The 24,484-nt window shown below is 40.5% G+C and overlaps 1 protein-coding gene across 7 annotated transcripts in view; it reads left to right on the top strand.

The window, feature by feature from the left end:
* plppr2a (phospholipid phosphatase related 2a) overlaps nucleotides 1-24,484 on the top strand; it is a 193,218-nt gene that overhangs the window by 138,554 nt on the left and 30,180 nt on the right. For all 7 annotated transcript variants that reach the window (XM_088069523.1, XM_088069524.1, XM_088069525.1 and 4 more), the window contains one exon: nucleotides 4,258-4,379. In XM_088069523.1, coding sequence (XP_087925649.1) covers nucleotides 4,311-4,379 — 69 coding nt within the window. In that variant the 5' untranslated portion in view covers nucleotides 4,258-4,310. The remainder of the gene's footprint in view (nucleotides 1-4,257; nucleotides 4,380-24,484) is intronic.

Raw genomic sequence — 24,484 nt, 5'->3', positions numbered from 1 at the left:
CCTCCCTAATCAGATCAAATCCAGCTGGACTGACCGTCTGCTTCTTCTACATAGTGACTCACACATGCGCACAGATCAGTGACACTAACATGTTACTTGTCGTTGTTATAGTAATGCATTTACTTTTCAGTAGATGGTATCATTTTGTCTTTCTATGTTCAGGACAGATTGGACTCGAAGGTGTGAGTTGGGCATTTAACCTGTTCCTTAACAGAAGAAATGTGACCTTGGAACTGTCCCCTTTAGCTTCAGCTGTGATGACAGGACATCTGCAGAGCTGAAGGGGGCGGGGACGGTTTAGGCAACGCCTCCCGAAATGCTCCACCTGCCCCACTAACGCCAAATGTACGAATCTTTATTCCCGAAACATTCTCACTTTGAGTGGTTGTTGTCACTAAAGCAACACTGTGACAAACTTTCCAGTAAAAAGACAGTAAACTACCGGCAGCTGCAGCGGCCAGCATCCGACCGTTATTTTAGTGTCAATACCATAATTTACTTCAAAATCATATTGTCATTATTGCAGTATTTGACAGTAGAATTTGAGGTTTACAGTGTAATATTGGCTCAGAAAAGTATCGAGACTTACAGTTTTGCTGTATTTTTACAAAACATACATAACTGTTGGAATTTCGCCATATTTCCCAGCAGGTAGTTACAGTGTCGATTTCTGCTGAATGTCATGTAGTTGCCAGAACCCAAAGTGTCATTTTAGTCAAAACTTGTTAGAATTTGCCTCCAAAAAGCATCAAGATTTACAATGTTTTTAAAAATAACAAACTACATCACTGTTAGAATTTGGCCGTAGTTTTACAGGAAGTTGTTACAGTGAAGGATACATGTTCCTAGGATTTTAGGACATGTCTCAGTTTTTAAGGACATTTTTAGGATTTTCGGACATTAGGGTCTTAGCTAGGACCTCAGTCAGGGGTATGGGGGATCCTCCACTGGCACATTTTGGATAAATAAGCTCTATTTTGATGCTGTTTTATGCACTCTGGCACCTTATGGATACTAAAAGTACAAAAACAGTTCCCAGCGTGAAACACTATACTGTGAATAAAAAAATGATGGGGCATATCAGTGTTCACCTCTGCTGTGTTGGTAAATTTAGCATGGGGCTCTGCGGGGACTGACTCACTCTGTGAGTCAGCCTCAAGTGGCACTTTTGTTCATTTTTCTAACTTCTGAGGAAACTGTTTGTCTTAAGATGCTAAATGCTTCACTATTTTCAACCGCTAATCTCTAACTTTTTCGGTCTCATTGTTGATGATGTTGACAACAGAGGGGAAGAAACTGTTTTTGAGTCGTGAGGTTTCGGTCCTGATGGACCGCAGCCTCTTGCCAGAGGGAGGATCTCAAACAATCCCTGTCCGGGGTGAGAGGACCGGCCACAGTTCTGCCTGCACGCCTCAGGGCCCTGGAGGTGTGCAGGTGGTGGAGAGATGGCAGGTGGCAGCCAGTCGCCCTCTCTGCTACGCCGATGATACGCTGCAGCCTGTTCTGTCCTCGCCGTGGCTGCAGAGTACCACACTGTGACGGAGGAGCTGAGGATGGACTCAGTGATGGCGGTGTAGAAGCGCACCGTCATTGCCTTTGGCAGGTTGAATTTCTTCAGCTGCCGCAGGAAGTACATCCTCTGCAGGGCTTTCTTGATGAGGGAGCTGATGTTCAGCTCCCACAGGAGGTCCTTGGTGATGATGGTCCCCAGGAGGAGGAAAGACTGTGACCAAGACGGTGGAAACTGGGGAGTCACAGAGGGTGATGGGGGCGGGGGCGGCCTTCTGAAACCCTCTACCATCCCCACTGTCTTCAGAGCATTGAGCTCTAAGTTCTTCTCACCAGGTCACAAGGTGGTTCACCTCCCAACTGTAGGCGACTCATCCGCACCAGAGATGAGTCCAGTGAGGGTGGTGTTGTCCACCAACTTGAGGAGGTTGAGGTGCAGCTGTTCGTATACAGGAAGAAGCGGAGGAGAAAGAGCGCAGCCTTGAGGGGAGCCGGTGGTGATGGATCTGCTGTCGGAGACATGCTTCCCCAGCTTCACCTGCTGCTTCCTGTCAGACAGGAAGTCTGTGATCCACCTGCAGGTGGAGTCAGGCACGTTCAGCTTGGAGAGCTTGTCCTGTAGCAGAGCTGGGATTTTTGTGTCAAAAGCAGAGCTGAAATCCACAAACAGGATCCTGGCGTAGCTTCCAGCTGAGTCCAGATGCTCGAGGATGAAGTGGAGGGCCAGATTGACAGCGTCCTTAAATTCTAGAAATGTACTAAAATCCAAGAATCGTCCTAAAATCCAAGACATGTCCTAAACTCCTAGAAATGTTCTGAAGTCCTAAAACACATCCTGAAATCCTAGAATGATCTCAAAATCCTAGTAAAGTCCTACAATCCGAGAAACGTCCTTAAATTCTAGAAATAAAATCCTAAAATCCAAGAAACATCCTAAAATCCTAGAGACATGCTAAAATCTTGGAAAGTCCTAAAATCCAAGAAACAAGTCTGGGGCCGCTGTGGCCCCTGGTCCTCTGTTATTTTGCAAGCAAAGTTTGAGCATTTCTAATCTTGAAGTTTATTACGTAAGGAAATAGCAGTTGATTACATTTTTTAGTGGCTTGCTCCACCCGGATTTAAAAGCTTCTGACCTCCTACGAGGACAGAAACATTAAGAAGATCAGTGTGTTTCCATGTTCTGCATACAAAGCAGTCTCCACATTTTCTCATACTAATTAAGCTTTAAACTTGTCACCCAAATCAGCACTCAGCAAGCGCTTCTGAGGAATATTCACCAGCAGCAAATGTGCGTGGGACAGCTCAGGAGTCTGCACGCCCCCCTGGAGAAAACTTCATAATTCCCGTTCTTTAGGCGGAATCGCTTCTCTGTGATTAATCATCTCCGGTCGCCCGAGTGTTTTCTCCCGGAGCGTAGCTTGATCTTCAGGAGATCTGCCTCTACCAGCCCACATGAGTCCACAGCTCGTGCGCGTGCTTTCTCTGCCGGTGGCCCAAACGGTGGGTGAGCGCCTCCCTGTGCCGCCTCCCTCTGAGGAGCTGAAACACGGAGTAACACTTCCCATCAGCCTCTAGTGGAGAAGAAACAGGAACCATTCCTCGCTCTGACGCTTTCCTTCTCTCACTGTTGGTCTCTGTTACCTGAGGCTCCTGCCTGTTCACCCTGACAGCTACTGTTTTTTTACAAGTCACACACACACACACACACACACACACACACACACACACACACACACACATAACCAAGCCTCTCTAACAACAGTCGTGGTTGGCACATAGCGTTGTTGTGAGGGCTGCTAAGAGCTTGGCCTCATGCCTTATTCATCCCTCAGGCTTTTTCTTTCCTCCAGCAGAGAGGGATCAGGAGGAAAGCTTTCTGACACAGAGCACAGCAGTCTGCAGCAGAATAGAGGTCAACCCGACAACTTCAATCCAAAAATCATTGTTTTTCTACCTCTCCTGTCGTCTCTGTAAGAAAATGATGTGAAAAAAATAAATAAAAAAATAAAGGTAAAAAACAACAACAAGAGAATGGCCTTAAAAAGTGCTAAAACTAATCGAGATCTATTTTTTCCATGACATGATTTAAAATTTATAATCACAGGAATTATGGTTTTTCTGGATATTTTTGATAATACTACCCCATTTCTTTTTCACCTTAATACCTAGTAATTTCACATGATGGGGGAATGCTGAGATTAAATCGTAGAAAAGGGGCCGCGGGCCATAATATACAAATGTAGATGGATTTCACATTCAACCATGTTTCAGCATGTGCCTGGGATTATTCCTGGATTTTCTATTCAGACTTAATAATGAAAAGCCAAGCACAGAGATATAGATGATGACACAGTTTTCAGAATTTATTTGAATGATTTTATTTTTACTCCGAGGGCAGCTTTGATGCAGAAAAATCCAAAAACAGTGAAACTGTTTCAGATATGTTCAATGAACAGTAAACTCTAGAGTGCAGCTCACAGCACCAAGAAATGAGTTCACTTTGTGTGCATTTATTTAATATTTATGGGTGCAGGGTATGCATAAGATAAACAATTGTATCAGAGAAACAATGTACTAAATAAAAATAAAATAACATTTTTAAAAAACAGCTAACAGCAATGTGACTGTGCCGAAACAAAGATGAGACATGAGGGAAATCCCCAGATCTGCCCAAAGCTCATCTGTCCTCATTGGATTCCACTTCATCTTACACTGTGGAGTAACCTGTCTCACCTCACTGTCTTTTAGGATAAGGAGACAGAGAGCTGGACAGAGGGACGCTCAGAGACACACAGAGCGGGATGGCAGTGGAGGAGAAGCCCGGTGTGAAGAGCAGCAGCTCCATCGTCCCCTGCTTCCTGTTTGTGGAGGTAAGAACATGAAGTGATTGTATGTTACATTTTCAGTCTCACATGAACAGTCATATCATATCATGCTTCTAAAGTCACGCAGTATATGAGCAAACAGTTGGAGGGATGCTGGAAGACACCGAGGTGAAACTGTTTAAGACAAACAAACAACAGCCACCGATCTTTTTAGCAAGTTATCGCTGCTTCTCGAGCTGCTTTTCAAAAAGCTTTTAAAAATGCTTTTCAAGCCTCCAAACCTTATTTTTTCTTTTTTGTGGGGCCTGTTGCTCTTTTTCCAAAAGAAAAAAGTGCCATGAAAATGGTTATTTTTTAGAGTCTTCACTGCATTAACAGCTGCATTGCCACCAAACATGGTTATTTTTTGGGACCTGTCTCTGTTATTCCAAATGGAGATCATGCCTTGAAAAGTGGTCGTTTTTTTAAACCAAGATTTCAATGCATTTTCTGCTGGTAGAGTGACTTGAAAAGTGGTTGTTTCTGTTTTTTATGAAGATATTGCAGCGTTTCCTGCTGGAATAATGCAACAAAAAGTGATTGTTTTTTTAGTGAGTCATGGCTGTGTTACCAGCTGCTTTCTAGCCACCAAACAAGTTTGTTTTGTTTTTTTTGGAGACCTTTCACTGTTCTTCCAAAGGGGAAAATGCCACAAAAAGTGGTTGTTTTTGCAGAGATATGGCAGTGTTTCCTGCTGGAATAGTACCACAAGAAGTGGTTGTTGTGTAGTGAGTCTTGGTTGCATCTCCAACAACTATTTCGCCACCAAACATGGGTGTTTTTAAGGGACCTGTCTGTTTTTCCAGCTATTTTTTACAAAGTTATTTTTTTTTTATCGCAGCGTGTTCTGCCGCGATAGTGCCAAGAAAAGTGTTTTTGGGTTTTTAGTGAGTTGTCGCTGCGTTACCAGCTGCCTTTTAGCCATGTTTTTTAGGGACCTGTTGCTGTTTTTCCAAAGAGGAATCACTGCATTTCCTGCTGGCATAGTTGCACAAAAATGTTTTTTAGGTTTTTTTAGTATGTCATTGCATCATTTCTTGCAGTTTTTTAGCCACCAAACATGGGTGTTTTTGAGGGACCTATTGTAGTTTTTCAGACGGGGATGGTGTAATGAAAGCTGCATTTTTTTCCTGAGATATTGCGGTGTGCCACAAAAAGCAGATGTTTTTTTTTCCTTTCCCTTCTGGCTTGTGCCTTTAAAACCATGTATTTTAAGCTAAAACATGATCTTTTCCAAACTATAACCCTGTGTTTTTGTGCCTAAAATTAACCTCATGTTAACCACAGAGTTGTTAAAAGGAAAACAAACAGTATCAATGTATCAGTATACACATGACTTATCTGTGATTTGCAGAAATTTTTGCTGATTGGTAAAAAAACATGAGCCAGTTGTTTTTTTCTTGGATACTGTTTTTGTTATCAAAACATGAGAATTTGGGTCGTTTTTCAAATGTAAAATTGATGAGACTTTGTGAGACTTTATCCTGCCGCTGTAACATAACAGTGAGTGAGAAGCCAAGAGGAGTTTGTTGATTATATCTTTGTTGGTTGTTTCTTGTTTCTCTGGCTTTGACTTGTAAATTAACTCTGCGCCTACCTGTCCTCTCAGCACGGACGAACCTCTGCAGCTCTGAGATTTGACTCTCATTCTAACCCCCCGACACCATGTACTTTCCTCTGCTCACATTTTTATAGTCTCTGGCACAGCGGTAAATATTTCAGGCTGAACAGTAGAGTTTGGGACAGCTCAGCAAACACACTGACATTCCCACTCGCCATCACACATCCTGCCCTGCTCCGGCACCAGGGGCCGCTGAGGCTCTGCAAAGCGGCTGCAGTTGTTTTGTGGCACATTTGAGCAGTTTGTTGCATATTTGTGACATGCATGATTCATTGAGGTGGTTGCGGACGTCACGGCACAGACAGAGGGAATTTTATGCAGCTGCACTGTGGAGCAGCGTTGTGTACAGATCATGCCAAAGGTCATTGTCTGTTGCAGAAACACACTGATGCACGACAGACACACACACACACACACACACACACACACACACACACACACACACACAGCACTTCATCCCTTGTGGAAATAATGCTTGACATTGTTTGTGAGTGCAGTCAGACAGATGACTCAGAGGGCAGTGGAAGTCCCAGGGCCGTCACCAAATTGTAACTGAGGTGGAGAAAAGCATGAACGGGTGAAGTAATCAGACTGTCTGTAATCCAATTACACAAACCAAGCAGTCCAGAAGCTCACTGGCTTCAAGTAAGTCAAGCGTCAGCATTTCAGCCAGAGCAGCTTGTGCATCCAGAGCGCTGCTCTGTGACAGATGCAGAGCGGAGGAGCTGTTTGCATCACTGCGTGCAGGTGCATCATGATGTGATGCAGATGTTACATCACGCTGGATTTACATGTTCGGATTCACTTTCATTCTAAACATGTTTGTGCAAACCAAACTGTATTTTACTGTACGTATTTTGTGCTGTATCTGGGGTCATTTTGCATAGTCTGCATTCATGAATCCAAGTTTTAAAAACCGACTCTATAATGTCATTATAACCTAAAACTGTAGCACTATCGTGTTTTCACCTAACCCTTTGAGACCTGGATCAAGGTCAGACCTCCGGATGCCTTTGCAAATCTTCCTAACTTGTAAAGAAAGGCAAGAAATGAGTAGCTTTGGAAAAATATTTTTAAAAAGATAGGAAAAATGTCCAAAAAAGCTACATCTATATTATATTATAAAAAAATACAATTTTAAAATGGTTCACTGGGACTGTCCTGTCTCTCTGTGTGTCTCTTGCCCCAGAGGACGCAGCATCATACGACCGTTACACCGCCCCGCCCCGCTCTGTCCACGTGAGCCTGTCTGTGAGACACTGCTCCCTGTGGTTAGAAGACACTGTAAAAGCTCTCCATTAGGCCACTCGGCCATATGCCTCCCACACATCAGCTCTCAGCCCTGCAGCTCTCATCTGTCTGTGTGTGTGTGTGTGTGTGTGTGTGTGTGTGTGTGTGTGTGTGTGTGTGTGTGTGTGTGAGATGGAGAGTATTTCTATGCTTGTGTACTGGGACGGAGGACCTGGACAGTCAGGGCCATGGACAACAGCATGAATGTGAACAAAAAAAAGGTAGAACAGCAAATATTAAAGTCCTAAAGATGCATATATTGACTGAAATAAGTGATAACAAATGACGGTTTCAGTCAGGGATACTCTTGTGGTGTCTTATAGGATTTTAGGACTTTCTCTGATTTTAGGACATTCCTAGGATTTAGCTTGTTTCTATGATTTAAGGACATTTCTAGGATTTTGGGACATTTCTAGGATTTAAGGACATTTTGTTGGATTTTAGGACATTTCTCAGATTTTGGGATGGGTTTTTTAGGATTTTAGGACATTTCTCTAATTTTAGTTTGTTCTAGGATTTTGAGGGACATTTTAGGATTTAAGCTTGTTTCTGGGTTTTAAGTATTTTTTTTTAGATTTTGGGACATTTCTAGGATTTTGGGAAGTTTCTAGAACTTTCGGACATTATTCAGATTTTAGGACATTTCTGGGATTTGGGGACATTTCTGGGATTTCAGCTCATTTTTAGAATTTTAGGACATTAGGACGTTTTGGGGATTTTAGGGGAATCTCTATTAACTTAGGATATTTCTAGCATTTTTTTGGACATTTCTAGGGATTTTGTTTGATTTTAGGATGTTTCTGGGATTTTTGGACATTTCTAGGACTGTAGGTTTTTAGGATTTGGGGAAGTTCCTAGAATCTTAGGACTTTTCTTGAATTTTTGGACATTTCTTGGACTTTTAGGTTTTCATTGGCTTTTTTAAACATTTATCTGCACTCACACTTGGATATTTGTTAATAGAGTGTAGCTGAAATTACTGGCAAAAATAGGGCATTTATTGAAATTTAGGCTGTTTTTTGATTTTAGTAAAATTCTCAGATTTAGGATGTTTTAAGGATTTTAGGACATTGGGTCTTCGCTGGGGGATCCTCCTAAAAATTGTTGGGTGGTTTAATCTGGCCCTAAACAAGGTACCAGATTTTAGCTATAAGTTGAGTATCAGTGATATAAGTCCTCCAAGATTCAGAGGAGAACGTGTGATATAATGAGGTATCCACAAAGTTCATAATGGTATTGTAAATTAAACACTAATTACAACATTGGAGGTGCACCAAGTTTGAAAGAGCTGGAGGAGCTGGCTGTTTGCTGTCAAAAAGAGTTACTACACAGAAAACAGTGGCAGGCTCAGCACAGACAGCTTTAAAGACAACGGGTCCTTGATTTCAGACAGAGGTAGACCAAAGCCCCCCACAGGTTGAGCCGAGTGTTTGTAGTACAGGTAGACCAAAGCCCCCCCACAGGTCGAGCCGAGTGTTTGTAGTACTACAGTCGGCCTGGAGGACAAAACGTGCTTCAGTCAGACTCCACCCACGCGCAAAGCTGCAGTTAGCTCTTATAATAAAAATAACTTTTTTTCATATTTGCTGAGACTGTCACTGCATTCACACAATACTACATCAGACATCCTCCTCCCACTCATGGAGGTTTTGACGACATTTTCTACAATCTACCGAAAGAAAAATGAACAATCAGAGCCCAGGAGTCTCTGACGCAGCCGTCGATCACGCCGGTCGCTAAGGTCAAACTATCAAACATGAACCCACATTCTGACCTTAAAGCTCCAGTGTAGTATTATGATCACACGACTAACACCAACAAAAAAAGACTGTGTCCTCAACAAACATTCATGCTGTGGGGCAATTAGCTCTCAAAGCTCAGACGTTTTCTGGAAGCCTGATCCCCGTTTCCGTGGAGATACACGGAGTCTGACTAACTGCTGAAAAACAATCAGTCACGTCGGTAGAATCCCGTATGTAATGAAACTGAGTTTACTAGTCCAGCAAGTCGGTCAGACCTTAGTGACGACCCGCAGGCACGATTTCTAGTCCCTGTCGGACCTTAGTGACGACCCGCAGGCACGTTTTCTAGTCCCTGTCGGACCTTAGTGACGACCCGCAGGCACGATTTCTAGTCCCTGTCGAGTCGGTTTGCCGACTTGTGCCGATACTTTTGAAATCATGGGGTTTCTCAAACTAAATAAATACAGCAGATATAAAAACAGAAATGCTCACTCTTGTTATGACTAAGATATCTGCTGGAGGAAAAAAATCGTTTTCCACGTACAGATTTAGCTATTACACCTGCAAACTTGACCTGTATAATGTGTATTTGTATGTATTTTAATGTTGTTAACATGTCTTAAATCAGTCTTTCAGAGTCTTAGAAATGCTACTACATTGGGAGTAGTATGTTATGAAATCTTTTTTTATGTTGCATTTTGAAATTTCAAAATTATTGGTAACATTTTTATTAATATTGTCTCTAATTGTGTGTTTATGTTTTTAAATATATAAAATTTATCAAAAATTCCTCTTGCACTGACATCACAAGAAAGATGGTATTTTACGTTCCAATGAATATTTAGGCAAAATTGTCCCCAGCCCTGAGTAACTGATGACAGTTCATGTTTTCTTTTTTAAAATTTTTTTGGTCATTGTATTATTGGTCTTAAATTTAATTCTGAGTAGCATTAAAACATCTAACATGCCTTGACCTGTAGAAACCCTGCAAAAGTGTTTGCTGACTGCTTATTATTTAGTGATTAGTGCTGTTTGTCTGAAAATATTAAAAAGAAGATTTACTGTGGACGGGCCAAAACACCTGAAATATTATTCTGCATTTAGATATAATCTGGCAGCCGGCCTCGTGTTGAGCTGGAAATTAGGCCAGTGAGTCAGAGTTTGAGCTGCGTTTGGAGGAGCTGATCTCATTACTGATGCTGAGAGCAACATCGCCGACTTTTTTCTCTTTGCTCCGTGAGAGTCTGATTTCCGTTCAGGCATCAGACTTTCTGCAGAATACTGTGTTTTTATGTAAATCTGGAATGTGATATTAGGAGACGCCTTCATATTAGAAAGATATGGCCCCTCAGCAACGCAGCATTACGTCCATTAATTGTCTCGCCTGAAGTTTCCTTCTTTGAAGTCACCTCGTGTTCAGTTAAGAATGAATGAATGAATGAATGAATGAATGAATGAATGAATGACTGAATGAATGAATGACTGAATGAATGAATGAATGAATGAATGAATGAATGAATGACTGAATGAATGAATGAATGAATGAATGACTGAATGAATGTATGACTGAATTAATGAATGAATGAATGAATGAATGACTGCATGAATGAATGACTGAATGAATGAATGACTGAATGAATGACTGAATGAATGACTGAATGAATGAATGAATGAATGTATGACTGAATGAATGAATGACTGAATGAATGAATGAATGAATGAATGAATGTATGACTGAATGAATGAATGAATGAATGAATGAATGAATGAATGTATGACTGAATGAATGAATGAATGAATGACTGAATGAATGAATGAATGAATGAATGAATGAATGTATGACTGAATGAATGAATGAATGAATGAATGAATGTATGACTGAATGAATGAATGAATGAATGAATGAATGAATGTATGAATGACTGAATGTATGACTGAATGAATGAATGAATGAATGAATGACTGAATGAATGTATGACTGAATGAATGAATGAATGAATGAATGACTGCATGAATGAATGAATGACTGAATGAATGACTGAATGAATGAATGAATGAATGAATGAATGAATGTATGACTGAATGAATGAATGAATGAATGACTGAATGAATGAATGAATGAATGAATGAATGAATGAATGTATGACTGAATGAATGAATGAATGAATGACTGAATGAATGAATGAATGAATGACTGAATGAATGAATGAATGAATGAATGAATGAATGCTTTAAAGAGCTTGAGTACTGTGATGAGGATGGCAGGATGGTTTTTCATTTGCAGACAAATGAGAGAGTTTATGAAGCTGTGATGTTGGGATAAAATTCACAAACTGAAGGGGTGAAAATGAGCCATTTTGGCATCTGTGCTGAGAACAAAGCGCGAAGTTCAGACAGCAACTTTACTGCAGAAATGACTCATTTTGTTACTCACTGACAAGCTACTTCTCTGTGTTGTAATGCAGCTGATCCCTTTGATTAAAACCAGGGCATTTTGGCTTGATTTCTTGCAAAAACATGGCAAGAAGGCAAAGAGCAACTACAGAAGAAATGACCCAAAAATGAGCAAAAACATTAGTAAAAAGTGCAAGAAAATTACCTACAAATCTAGTCTTTAAAAAAATTAACAAGAAATAGAGAGTGGGAAAAAAAGCAAACTTGACTTTGAACAAGTGCTTAAAAAATGTAAAATTCTGTAAAATAAATCCATATATGTAATTATGATAATTATAAAAATATTTCTCCATAACTTATTTCTTTCTTTTTTTAAAACAGTTTTCTAAATCTAATAATTTCTTGCAAGTTGTGGAACATTTCTTATCAGTTTGATTTCCACCTTCTTCCATGTTTTTGAAAGAAATTGCAGCAATTTGCTGAAGGATCAAAGGTTTAAATCCACGTGAAATGCATCTGAAAGCAGCACATGAAAAGTGATTTTTCTCCAGGGTTCAAAGGGTTAACCCTCTGAACTGGCTTGCCTTCCTGTGAAAACATGGGGAGAAAGTCAGCTTGTCAAGTGTCCTGCAAATGGCAAGAAATTAGTTCATCTACATTTTTTTAAAGCAAGAGAAGAAATCTTTAAAAATATATATTTTTAAATGTTTAACTATCATAGTTATACATTTTTTTTTTATTATCAGTTATTATTATTTTAAAGCACATTTTCTTAGGTCATTTTCTTTCTTTCCTTTTTTTACTGTTTTCTTTTGTTTTTTATTAATTTATTTTTGTTTATTTGCTATTTTTTGGTACATTTCTTTTGGTAATTTTTAGTGTTTTTAGCTTATTTCTGGCTCATTTCCTCCAGGGTTGCTCATTGCCTTCGTCCCACGTTTAAGTCAGAAATCAAGTCAGTTTGTTCAGGTTTTAAAGGGTTAAGTATTGTGTCAGTGTTACTGAGCCTCCGTCCTATTTCACACCAACACCCTGTTTCACACGCGGAAACACCACGGACAGGTTGCCAGTCTGCTGCCCACAAACGTGTCCACGATGACCCCCCAGCTGTCAGTTCAGAGAGTCCGGATCACATAAAGTCACCTACATCTTCTTCCTTCAAATCAAGATTACATCGATCATTTTAGTCTTTGGTGCAGCACGACAGGAGGGGTTCAGGCTTGAGTCCTCGGCCTCTCTGCATGTCATGTGGTTCAGGACTTTATGCGGCCTGGTTTCTGGACTCTGTAAGATGCCCACAGCCAAGACTCTGAGAGCGAAACGTGCTCCGCCCATCTGCGTTCGCTCTGAGATGGATTCATGGGCGCACCCTTTAAACAGCAAATCTGAATTAAATCCAATAAATAATTCACACAGAAAACGATGAAGGATGATGACTGATGGGCCGAAACGCCGAAACACGCCGAGTAACCCCGGCTCTCTCTGCAGAGCCAGATCTGCTCCAGAAACGTTCAGAGCAGTCAACTACTAATACGTTGATATCAGAGAAACGGGCTCGTGGCCAGAAGGCCGTCTGGGGTGGACTGACAGATCTGTAGCTGCTCGCTCACCAACAACACGAGGAAAAGTATTCACGGCACGAGTCAAACCATGCTAACCATGCTAACCTAACACCTCATGCTACGTTGATATGGTCCATTACCAGCTGAAATAATAGTAATGATAATAATAATACTTTTTTATAGAATGCTTTTCACAGCTCAAAGATGGTTTAGAGAGACAAAGTCAATTAGAATCAGATAAACATACCGAAGAAAGAGCCGAGTCGTGATGGAGTCAAAGTATCCGAAAGTGCACACGACCATCTCAGAGCACGTTTCACTGATACCAGATGGGTATCACGTGTTTAAACATGGTGCAGTGGTGCCCATTGCTCTTTAAAAACAAAGTTTTTATTTTTGCACAATTTAAAATACGCAAAATGACAAAGACAACAAATAAATTACAGTAGGGACGCACAGTTATGTCCAAAATGCTTATTAGGATAACGTTGATCAATATTGAGATCACAAATATTTACCACGATTATTCATTGTTGTTAAGGACAAAACATTTTATTTTCACATTTAAAAAAAATAACTACAAAATAAATAAATCTATTAATAAGAATAATTTATTATTATTTTTATTATTATTACACGTGTATTCACTGTAAAATCTGACATCTTAAATTTACAAAAAAAAAAGTTTAAAATAGGTTTACTCAAAATTTAGTTATTTTTACTGAATTTTGTGAAGTTGTTGCAACCTAAAAATGACAAGTTTAATTCAATCAATCTTTCTTAATCTTAAGTTTTAGCAACTTAAGTAAAGCAAGTTTACTGTTTTATGTATCTGTATTCTGCCGGCTGCAGATGCTTTTCCTAAAACGTTGATCTATTCCTTTGAATGACGGTAAATTTAAGGTGGAGCTGATTTAAACTCAGCCTGTAAATGACCCTCTACACCTTCAGTGTGTTTCAGTGTGTTTGTGTGTGTGTCTGTGTGTGCGTGTGTGCGTGTGTGTGTGTGTGTGCGTGTGTGCGTGCGTGCATGTGTGCGTGCATGCATGTGTGCATGCGTGCATGTGTGCGCGTGCGTGCGTGCGTGCGTGCGTGCGTGTGTGTGTGTGTGTGTGTGTGTGTGTGTGTGTGTGTGTGTGTGTGTGTGTGTGTGTGTGTGAGAGACAGTGATCCATACTGAGCCAGAAGGATCTGCTCTTTTATTTGGCCCCACACCTCATCAGCGGTTACCGTGGAAACCAATGAGCCGGACTCATTGTCCGTCTCCCTGTCTCTTTTCTTCTGACTCTTTTCATCCTTCGTGTCCTGATCACGAGTCACAACCTTTTCTATCAGCACTGCCAACTCAGCCATCTTGTTCTGCGTTTCTCCTCATTTTGCTCCGTCATTTCTCTTTTATTTTGATTTTTTCAGTGGGATTCCCCGCCAGCGATCGTCTTTTGTCTCTGATTTTTTGGGGTAGATTTCTCTCCCAGCGGTTATCGATGCCACCTTTCATTAATGTCTGATTTATCCTGTTTTAATGTGCACAAATCTGAGTCATCGTCTTTGCTGTAAATCTAATCCAGCTCTAAAAGCTGACGATACATGAGATTAATTATTTCATCTTTTCACCTGAAAACAACAACAAATAGGCAAGGCATCTTATTCGTATATCGTCATCGTCGGGCGCAAACCTTGTATTTCCACATTTCACTATTTTCATTTTTTTCATAAATCAATTGTATTGCTCCGTTTCTCCATCTATCAGTGGGTTTTACCATTTCTCAACCAATCAAATATATTTTAAAAAGTCAGTGACTAAACCTCCTATCTCCTTTTAAAAACACTGCGTTTTTTTCTAAATCATGAAAAATAGCAATTCTGGAGGTAGTAGATTTGCGCTCAACAGCAGCAATATCACATTTCATACAGCAGGGCAATTCAAAGTGCTTAACAGACACAGATTTACAAATTATTTTTAAAAAATCACCATAAAAAGTAGAAAAATGCAGACAAGAGATGCAAATTAATTAATCAATGAATGGAATTTTTATTGCCCCTAAGGGAACTTGTCCTGCATCAAGAGCATAAAAAACATGAATGACACGAGACACCAACATCCACAGTGGATAGCACATAAAAACATGAAACAAATGAGGAAAATACATTACTAAAAATACACCTGTATAACTAAAGACAATCATTAAAAACAACCATTAAGACATTGCATGCTACATGTAAGGACTGTTAAGAGACTATTTTAAGTTCAGTAAAGTGCAGCGTGCCGAGTTCAAACACAGAGGTCTTGTGGTGTCAGCCGCTGAATAAAATCCAGTTTAAAATAAATAGTTTTAAATAGTCAGACATGTTTTCTATTGGCTGTGAGGACGAATCAAACTCTCAATCTTTAAAAAATACAATTGTCCTCCAACATCTGGAGACACACAAGCAAATCTGCGGTTAAAAAGTCATTTCTGTTTAAAGTTAATCTGCTGTGTGCTTCAGTGAAGAGGTGTAATGGAGAAAGCAGCTTTCTACTGCAGAGTCTCTGATTAAACACTTATCTGGACCGGTGGAGGGGCCAACATAAAGCCCCATTTCAACAGTGGAGGGGCCAACATAAAGCCCCATTTCAACAGTGTAAACGCTCTTCAGTGCAGCTCTGCTCTGCAGCAGGATGCTGCTGCTGTCTCCAGACTCAAGGTGAGCTGCTTCACCTTTTGACCTGCTCAGATACAAAAGAACCACTAAATGACACAGTACAACTGCAGAGATGCAAAATGACCATTAAAAGACACAAAACAACTACAAAAGGGCACAAAATAAATAGAAAGTCATGTGAAATGACCTCATAAAGACACAAACACTAAATGACTACTGAAGGATACCAAACAAAAAGATGCAAAATGACCACAGATATGGGCCCAGGGGCAGTCCATGCATTTAAACCATGAACTGATGCAGAAAAGGCAGGAATCGGTGCGTTAAAATTCATAAGAATGCAAGAGAATTTAAGTGGTCCTGGTCAGCCTTCATGTTGAAACAAACGTATGCTCTTGGACAGAACAAAAGAGATCTTGCAGATGTTTTCCTCTTTTCGTCTTTTCAGAAAAACAGTGGACTAGTAGTGAAAATTGGTTGTCTTGTGTTTCTTTTCCTTTCCAAACACTTTGTGTGGACTTGGACTCATACGGCACTAATGTTTCCGTTCCCCTGCTCTAATTTAGGGAGCAGAGCGTCCAGCAGAGGGCGCCGCTGTAACACAGCTGATGTTTCCTCAGCTCAACCTTCTGCAACTTGTTTCTGAGCTTTGAAGTGTTAGTTTTGAAGCTGATACCAACAGGTGTTTTGACAGAACCATCACTTTTTTATTCTTTATTTTTCTCACTTAATGTGCTCTGACACTTTGGAGAGAAAAATAATTTCTTTCACAAGTGTCTGCACACACACACACACACACACACACACACACACACACACACACACAGTGTCTCACAGCCTCATTAACACCTGAGCAACATGCTGAGATTAGACACAACACATCAGGGACGTGTGTCCTCCTCCGTCTTTATAAATAGGCCAGCGTGTGTGATGGGGGTAACACTCTGGCAGCTTCACACCTCGCAGGAAGTCTCCCCAGTCTGGCCAACAAAGACACGCACACACACACACACACACACACACACACACACACACACACACACATACAAAATGATAAAAATGCACATGGAGACAAACATGCAGGCTGAAACACATAAAGCAACAGCGTCTTTACTCTGAGGTGAGATGAAGCAAATTAAATTCGGTGTAACAAGCAGATTTTTCTTTCATTTTTCAGCTGGTGAACTTTAGCAGTATGACCGACTGTTTGACTGTGACACTGCAACAGTCTGTCATTTGGCATTTTTTGTCATCAAAGACGAGCTGTGTGGCGCTGATGTTATTATAACAGGATGTTTACCTCTGTATCAGACATGCTGCTCGGTCACCAAGCAGCCGAATTCATGCAAATCCGAGGCGTTCGTAGAAGGATGTGTCAGCACCTGTACTTGAAATCATTTATAAGTAGCATTGTTGTCATCTTCCTTTGTGAAATGAAGCCACACTTTGGACCATTTCTGCCTCTCCAACATGACCTTTTCTTGTTGCAAGTTTCCAGCATGAATGCATGAGTTGGATGTCATTGTTTTGATTTATGCATTTGTCAAAAACAAACATCTGGAGCTCAATACTGACTTATGCAGAGTGCTGAGGTCACAGATTTGAATTCAAGATGAAATCATGGCAAAAATCTACTTTTGTGAAACCTTCACGTTGTTGTTGCTTATATAAATACAGCATTACAGAAAGTTCTTATTGCAGACACTCTATCCAACCCCAACCCTATCTTTTTTCATTTTAAAAAGGAAAATATATTTTAAAAAGTAAATAAAATAATGTAATGTAATATGAAATAGAACCTCTATACATATTATATATATATATTTTCTTTAACACATATATATATATATGTGTTAAAGAAAAGAAATAAGTAAATATATATATATATATATATACACACACACAGACACACATATAGATACATAGTTAGATACATAGATAGATAGATAGTTATACTCACACACACACACACACACACACACACACACACACACACACACACACACGGAGATAATCTAGCTTTTTTTTTTTTTTAAATAATACAGTTAGATCAACAAACATACCAAATTGTTTTCATTGTACAGAGGAATAATTTATATAGACAACCGGCCACGTCTGCTTCAGGAAGTGTCTTTTTGAAGCCTCGTTTTGTTTCAGTCCCTTCAGGCCCAGCAGGGAGCCTCTCTTGCATTTAGGATGACAGATTAGAGATCAGTACAGACCACTGAGCTATTCCAACTCCTGCTGCGAAGCTGTAATTAGCACTGACCGCCTGTCAGCTCCCCGTTCACACAAATCACCCACATTAGGATGACAGACGTGTTCCTGTTTGCTGTGTCTGGGCTCTTCTTGTGCGAAGTGAAAGGTAGAGGAGACACACTGGAGCTGGCAGTGGGAGCCCAGTGTGTGTGTGATGGCAGGTTTTTTGGCTTTAAATCTGGTTGAGGAAACAATACGAGGTCAAAGTCCTGCCATGATCAGACATGTTTCTGTGGAATATGTAGCAGAGCAGAGCAGGTGGATGCAGGATGTCGTGCTGTGTGGAGCATCTCTCTTCTTTAACGCTGAGCAGCTTTGTTTCTGACACATATTGTCATGTTTAGTGTTCAGAACATTATTACAGCATTACTCTAGTTTCACATTTAAACCTCCTACAAAGTGAATCATGGTCATTGATGCTGAAAACACTTTGAATATGGAGGAAAACAGACTGAGATCAGTCAAGAAAAGAGGACATGAGGAAAACGGAGCAGGAGAGGAGGAGGTAAAGTTTTTGGGGAACCACCCAGAGCTGTGCACCTGTTCCCTCACACTCCTCCTCTGCCATCTTTTACCTCCAGCACTCAGCTACGCTCTGTCTACTTTCCCCTCCTCTCTCTCTTTGTCCTGCTGCATCACTTTCCTCGTTTTGTCCTTCCTCTGTCTCTGATTTCCTCCCCCTTTCTGTCTTTCTCAGCTCTTCTTTCAACTTTTCTTTCCTCCCTCTGCCCCCCTCTCTTCACCATTTTTATTTTTTCCAAACCATTCTTCTTATATCTCCTCCTCCTCCTCCTCCTCCTCCTCCTCCTCCTCCAGGACTCCTGTCATGCTGGCCAGGTGCAGTGTAGCGTGTGTTGATGGCAGGCCTCTTAATGGACACCATGTGTCTGTCTGTGGACCCCTGTGCCTCGCCGTCCTTCTGCTCTAAATCCTCCGTCCATAAAACACAAAACTGCTCTTTCAGGGAACACGGCTTTAACAGCACCGAGGGACACAGACGGACCTCCAGAGAAACTGAGAGAGAGACAGAGACAGAGAGAGACAGAGAGAGACAGAGAGAAACTGAGAGAGACAGAGAGAAACTGAGAGAGAGACAGAGACAGAGAGAGACAGAGAGAGACAGAGAGAAACTGAGAGAGACAGAGAGAAACTGAGAGAGAGACAGAGACAGAGAGAGATAGAGACAGAGACAGAGAGAAACTGAGACAGAGACAGAGAGAGAGAGAGACAGAGAGAGAGAAAGAAAAGAAAAATAAATGAATATGTATTATTTATTTATTTAAATGAGCATATTTTTTAAAGTTAAATAAACAAATGCATACAAAACAATAATATGCAAAGATAGTGTGTGTGTGTGTGTGTGTGTATATGTGTATATGTGTGTGTGTGTGTGTGTGTGTGTGTGTGTGTGTGTGTGTGTAAAGACAAAGAAAAGAAAAATAAAATACAGATAAATAAATAAATATGTATAGTAATAAACCATTGAGAAGAGTTCATAAACTATTCACAGTTCAGAAATCGTTGTAAATTCATAGGTTGATAAATAGAATAAGTTCATCTTACAGCGTGTAAATGTTATGTTCTTGTCCACATTGGATTTTATTATAAGTTAGCAGGTGAGACAAATGGAGAAGCAAAAAAAAATTTAAAAAAAGGTTCTTTATATTATATATTTAACCGATTTCTCCAATCTCTCTCAAACTATATGTACTTGATTTCTAATTCTCATAATCATCTTTTTCATTTCATGTATCTTAGCAGGTTTTTCTTGTTGTTGCACTTTGTCGCAGTTTGATGAATTTACAGCAGCAAACAGGAGGAAGGCAGTGTAGCTCAAACTGAACTCAGCCTTAGATAACTGGGGTTCAGAGTGGAGCTACGGATGGAAAATCCTCTTCCAAAATCTGTAAGCTCTACGGTGCAAAACAAAACAGAGAGCACTGATGGAAGTTCTTGCAGGCACTATAATAAGTCCTACCACAATCTTCATGGCTCCAAATTGTTTTCTTCCTCCAGCTTCATCTCTAAACAGACAAGAACATCGGCATGGTGCAAAAAGACATTAGATTAGCATATCTAATCAAAGTGGAGCTGCTAATGAAAACTGGATCTCTGAGCTGTGGGAACAGTGCCCCCTAAAAACCGTCAGAGTTCAAGTGGTTACATGAAAAGAAACTATTGTCCATCTTTCACAGCACAGAGTATCATTTCAGACTGCTGAATGTGCAGCGCTGGAAAGATTTCAGATTAACATTTTAGTAAGACTGATGCTGCATCCCGTTAAAAAACTCGGAGGTTGGAATTAGTGTGATAAACTGGTGCTTCTCTTCAGAAAGGGGACAAACAATTAAACTTCCAGCAGCCGAGCATACGTTTTACCAACGAACGTTTGTGCAGAGAAGAGAACTTAACCAGCGACCTAATAACACCGGCAACGTTTCTTGACACAAATTTAGATGCAGGTTTTGCTACAAGGCTGGTTCTAGGCCTGGGCATGGGTTAGCAATGCCCCCCAAATGCCCCACCTGCCCCGCTAAAACCGAACATAAGCATTTTTAGCCCCGAAAAATTCTCACTTTGAGCCGATAATGTCACTTATGCAAGGATACTCAACTTGCCCATACATGTTTCCAGGATTTAAGGACATTTCTCAGATTTTAGGACATTTCTCAGATTTTAGGACATTTCTAGGATTTTAGGACATTTCTAGGATTTTAGGACATTTTCAGGGCTTTAGGACTTTTCTTTGACTTTAGGAAGTTTCTAGGCTTATAGGATGTTTTTAGGACTTAGGAAGTTTCTACGGTTTTAGGATTTCAGGATATTTCCAATTTTAGGTCAGGGTCACAGAGGATCCTCCTCTCACATTTTTGGATCAACAATCTCTATTTTCAGAATTAATGCATAAAACAAAATTATAAAGAGCTAAAATGCAGAAATAATAGTTGGACCTCTCTGCTGTGCTAGTACACATCTAATCCTCACTCAGGTCATAACTATATTTAGATTCACGGTCACCGAATCATCCCTCCATATAAAGTACAGTTCATCAGATATGGCTAACCTTGTGAAACTGTCGCTCCGTGTTTGTGAGGAAGAAGAGCGATGATTTGGATTTGTGCAAAGATGGCATGTTTGGTATCCAGGTTAAAGGAGGGAGGGAGAGTGGTTATATTTTGGGAGCTGCACTGAGCTCGCCGCGGTAGGTCCTTCACACGCCGGCGGCTGTTGCTGTTCCCTGGACTCGTTCCCACAGCGTTCCCAAAACGCTCTCCATCTCTCTCTGCCGTGTTTTCAGTCGTCTTGATGTCACGGCGATTGTAAAGTCTTGCTGCCTCTTGGCGTCTCAGTCATCGCAGCCCGGCGAAGTTCGTCTGTTGATGCTGAAAGTCAGAGACGCAGATATGAAATATTCAGGAGAGTTAAAGCATTTTTGCATGTTGGAGGGCAGAGAGGAGGAAAGAGTGAGAAAAAACGAAACAGCTGTTACCAAGGGGGTGAAATTATAACGGAGGAGAGTGTGAGGGAGCACAGGGCAGCTCGAGGAGAAGCACACTGTGACATTTCTGTTGTCATACATTCACATAGCAGGTGAAACTGCTTCGTCAAATGAGAAAAGGGCAGGATCTCATTCTGTAGTGCCTTTGGGAACGTAGAGGTGGACGGAGGTTGAGTGCTCGTTGAATACCGCGCCCTTTCAGAGGAAGATAATGAAAGTGAGGAGACACTCTTTGACTAGTCTGCTTTGAGCTTTCAAGACTTTCTATACTGTCACATCAAACCAGTTTTTTTTTAAAACTGTTTCTCCTGCAGCTGAGACTCAAGAAATGAACCACAAAAACTATCACACCCAACAATGCAACATTTTCCATGAACATAATGCAATCAGATGAGGAGGTTTCTCCTTACAAAACTCCTGCTTTTTGTCATACACCAAGTACCCATGTCTGTGATGTGGACAGGTCAGGCATTAAAAAAAGTGAAAGCACTGAGGAGGGACTTGTGTTTTTAATTTTGGCTTAGGTGAGGGACATACAGCTTGAAAAGGTTGCGGCTGATGGAGGCAGCAGCAGAGCAGCAGCTCCACTGTTATATTCTGAATATAATGTACACTGATATTATTTTTTTTAGGTTGCTTCAAACTAATCACTGAAGGCAGAGTTGGCTTAGTGCTGTTTGATTATATGAATGTGACGTGGCGGTTTTCTACCCTGATGTTATTGTAAATAAACAGTTGTGATTGGGTCTATATCTCAGACTGTATAAATAATATAGGTTTATATCTCAGACTGTAATGATAATATAGGTTTATATCACAGACTGTATAAATAATATAGGTTTATATCTCAGACTATAAATAATATAGGTTTATATCTCAGACTGTATAAATAATATAGGTTTATATCTCAGACTGTAATGATAATATAGGTTTATATCACAGACTGTATAAATAATATAGGTTTATATCTCAGACTATAAATAATATAGGTTTATATCTCAGACTGTAATGATAATATAGGTTTATATCTCAGACTGTAATGATAATATAGGTTTATATCTCAGACTGTATAAATAATATCGGTTTATATCTCAGATTGTAATGATAATATAGGTTTATATCTCAGACTGTAATGATAATATAGGTTTATATCTCAGACTGTAATGATAATATAGGTTTATAGAGGGCAGATCTCCAGCTGCTGTGGATGAGTCGGACAGACTTCATCGATAAACAGATTCCTTCTTGCTGCTTGTATTCGGGGACAAAGACAGGAGTCACATTAATCGAGCTGATGTGACTGAGGCTCCTCTAAACTGTGGAAACACACTGACAGATGAGCACATGTGCTCATGTTAGGGTTTGTGAAAGTAACTCAGCTCCATTTTCCATCATATTAAAGCTGCATAAACACACACCATCTTATGGTACATTACACTTCATGCTCAAGTTCATGCTGCTTTTTTTGTGTCTTTGCTCAGCATGACCTAAAACAGGGTGATGAGAAAAACCCAGAATCACAGAAAATGATTCACCAAAACAAAAAGTCACTTATGTGAGCTGGACATGCAGATTTCCAGGTTAAAGTTCAGTAATGTGAACTCTGATCTGCAGATTTGCAGGAGCTCGAGGCAAAATGGCGTGTCCAGCATTCTTGAATTTGTTGCCCTGTTCACGGCTCTCAGGGAACATGAAGCAGGCATGTCAACAGCTGGACTCCACTGAGGGTATGTTGCTGATTCCAAGTCGCTATTATGAATTACCCGGTGTTCCTCCACTGTTGCGATCACAAGCATGAGTCAGAGCCGGCAACAATACGCTGGATAAATGCAGGGGAGGAGCACTACGGTATTAAACAGGAAAACAAGGGAAAGCTTTATGAGTCACACACATCAGACACCCCCTCTCGCCAAAAGAAAACCCGCTAAAGAGCTGCTGCCAGGTGTGCATGCAACCCCTCACCTCTTAACATGCACAGAAAACGCACATAGTCACCGTGTGTGTTCATAGTTTGCTCAGAAAGTGTAAAAATGTTCTTTTCAAACTGATGTGGAAGCTCTAAAAATACAGAATATTCTACACCTGATTCCTCAGTAATTTCTTCACCATGACAACCGCACATAGCAAAACACATTTTCCTCAAGGGAGGCTCCGATGAAGGCTGATTAGATACAAATAAAGAAACAGGGCCAATAAAAAACAACATTCTTTATAAATAATACGTGTGCACGTGAGCACGTGTGATATGTATAATTCTACATGTTTCTCTCTGTATGTGGGTGCTTGGTTACACTTGTGCATATATAAGGTACACGTACTGTTTGATTTATGCTATGTGTGAATGTTTGTGCCGCGTGGAGCCACGTCTGCCTTTGCAGTGATGCGACTTTGAGCTGAATGTCCCAGAGGGCGTCGGACAGCCACGTTCACGCTCTCCTCTGTCCACAAACACTTCATAAGGTCATTCAAAAAAAAAACACACAAGGAAAAAAGGGAATCTGACAGAGAAGATTTTACTCCTGTGCAACATTTTTTAAGCCTTCAACATTGAAGTTTTATTTTCTTAACAGATAAAATAACTTAAGCACTGTTTACACTGAGACCGTACTGTAGAGCCGCCTTTTCTCACAGCGCCTCTGCGATTTTACAGAACCAAATAACGGCAACATCATGCTGCTACAGTGTGTGTTTTTAGACAGCATGCCAGCATCGTGGAAGCAGAGTGATGCTAATAACAACAGCCCCTGCTTTATGTAACGTGTGCATCAGCAGCACTTCAGTGGTAAACCACGTCAGTAGGTGGGTTTCCATTAACACTCAAATTGCACAAATTGAAATTGTGAATATGAAATATGCCATTTTTCTGAATTGCTTTTCCATCATGCCTCCATAACACACCTGCGTGGCCTTGGATTGAAAATCATGACGGCTAGTGCGCTGGATGCAATAAAAATAAAGCTGCTAATGTTTGAACATCCATCGCCATGGTTACTGGGATGTTATCACCAGAGCAACACACAGTGGAAACACAATCAGCTCCACGTTGGGTTTTATACACATTTACTAAATATTGCTGAAGTTTTGTGCAAATCTGTAATGGA

The sequence above is a fragment of the Plectropomus leopardus genome, chromosome 18 (genome assembly GCF_026936395.1).
Source record: "Plectropomus leopardus strain MGB_pleo_1.0 chromosome 18, ASM2693639v1, whole genome shotgun sequence".
Taxonomy (NCBI): Eukaryota; Metazoa; Chordata; class Actinopteri; order Perciformes; family Serranidae; genus Plectropomus; species Plectropomus leopardus.
This window is presented reverse-complemented; position numbering and strand designations above follow the sequence as displayed.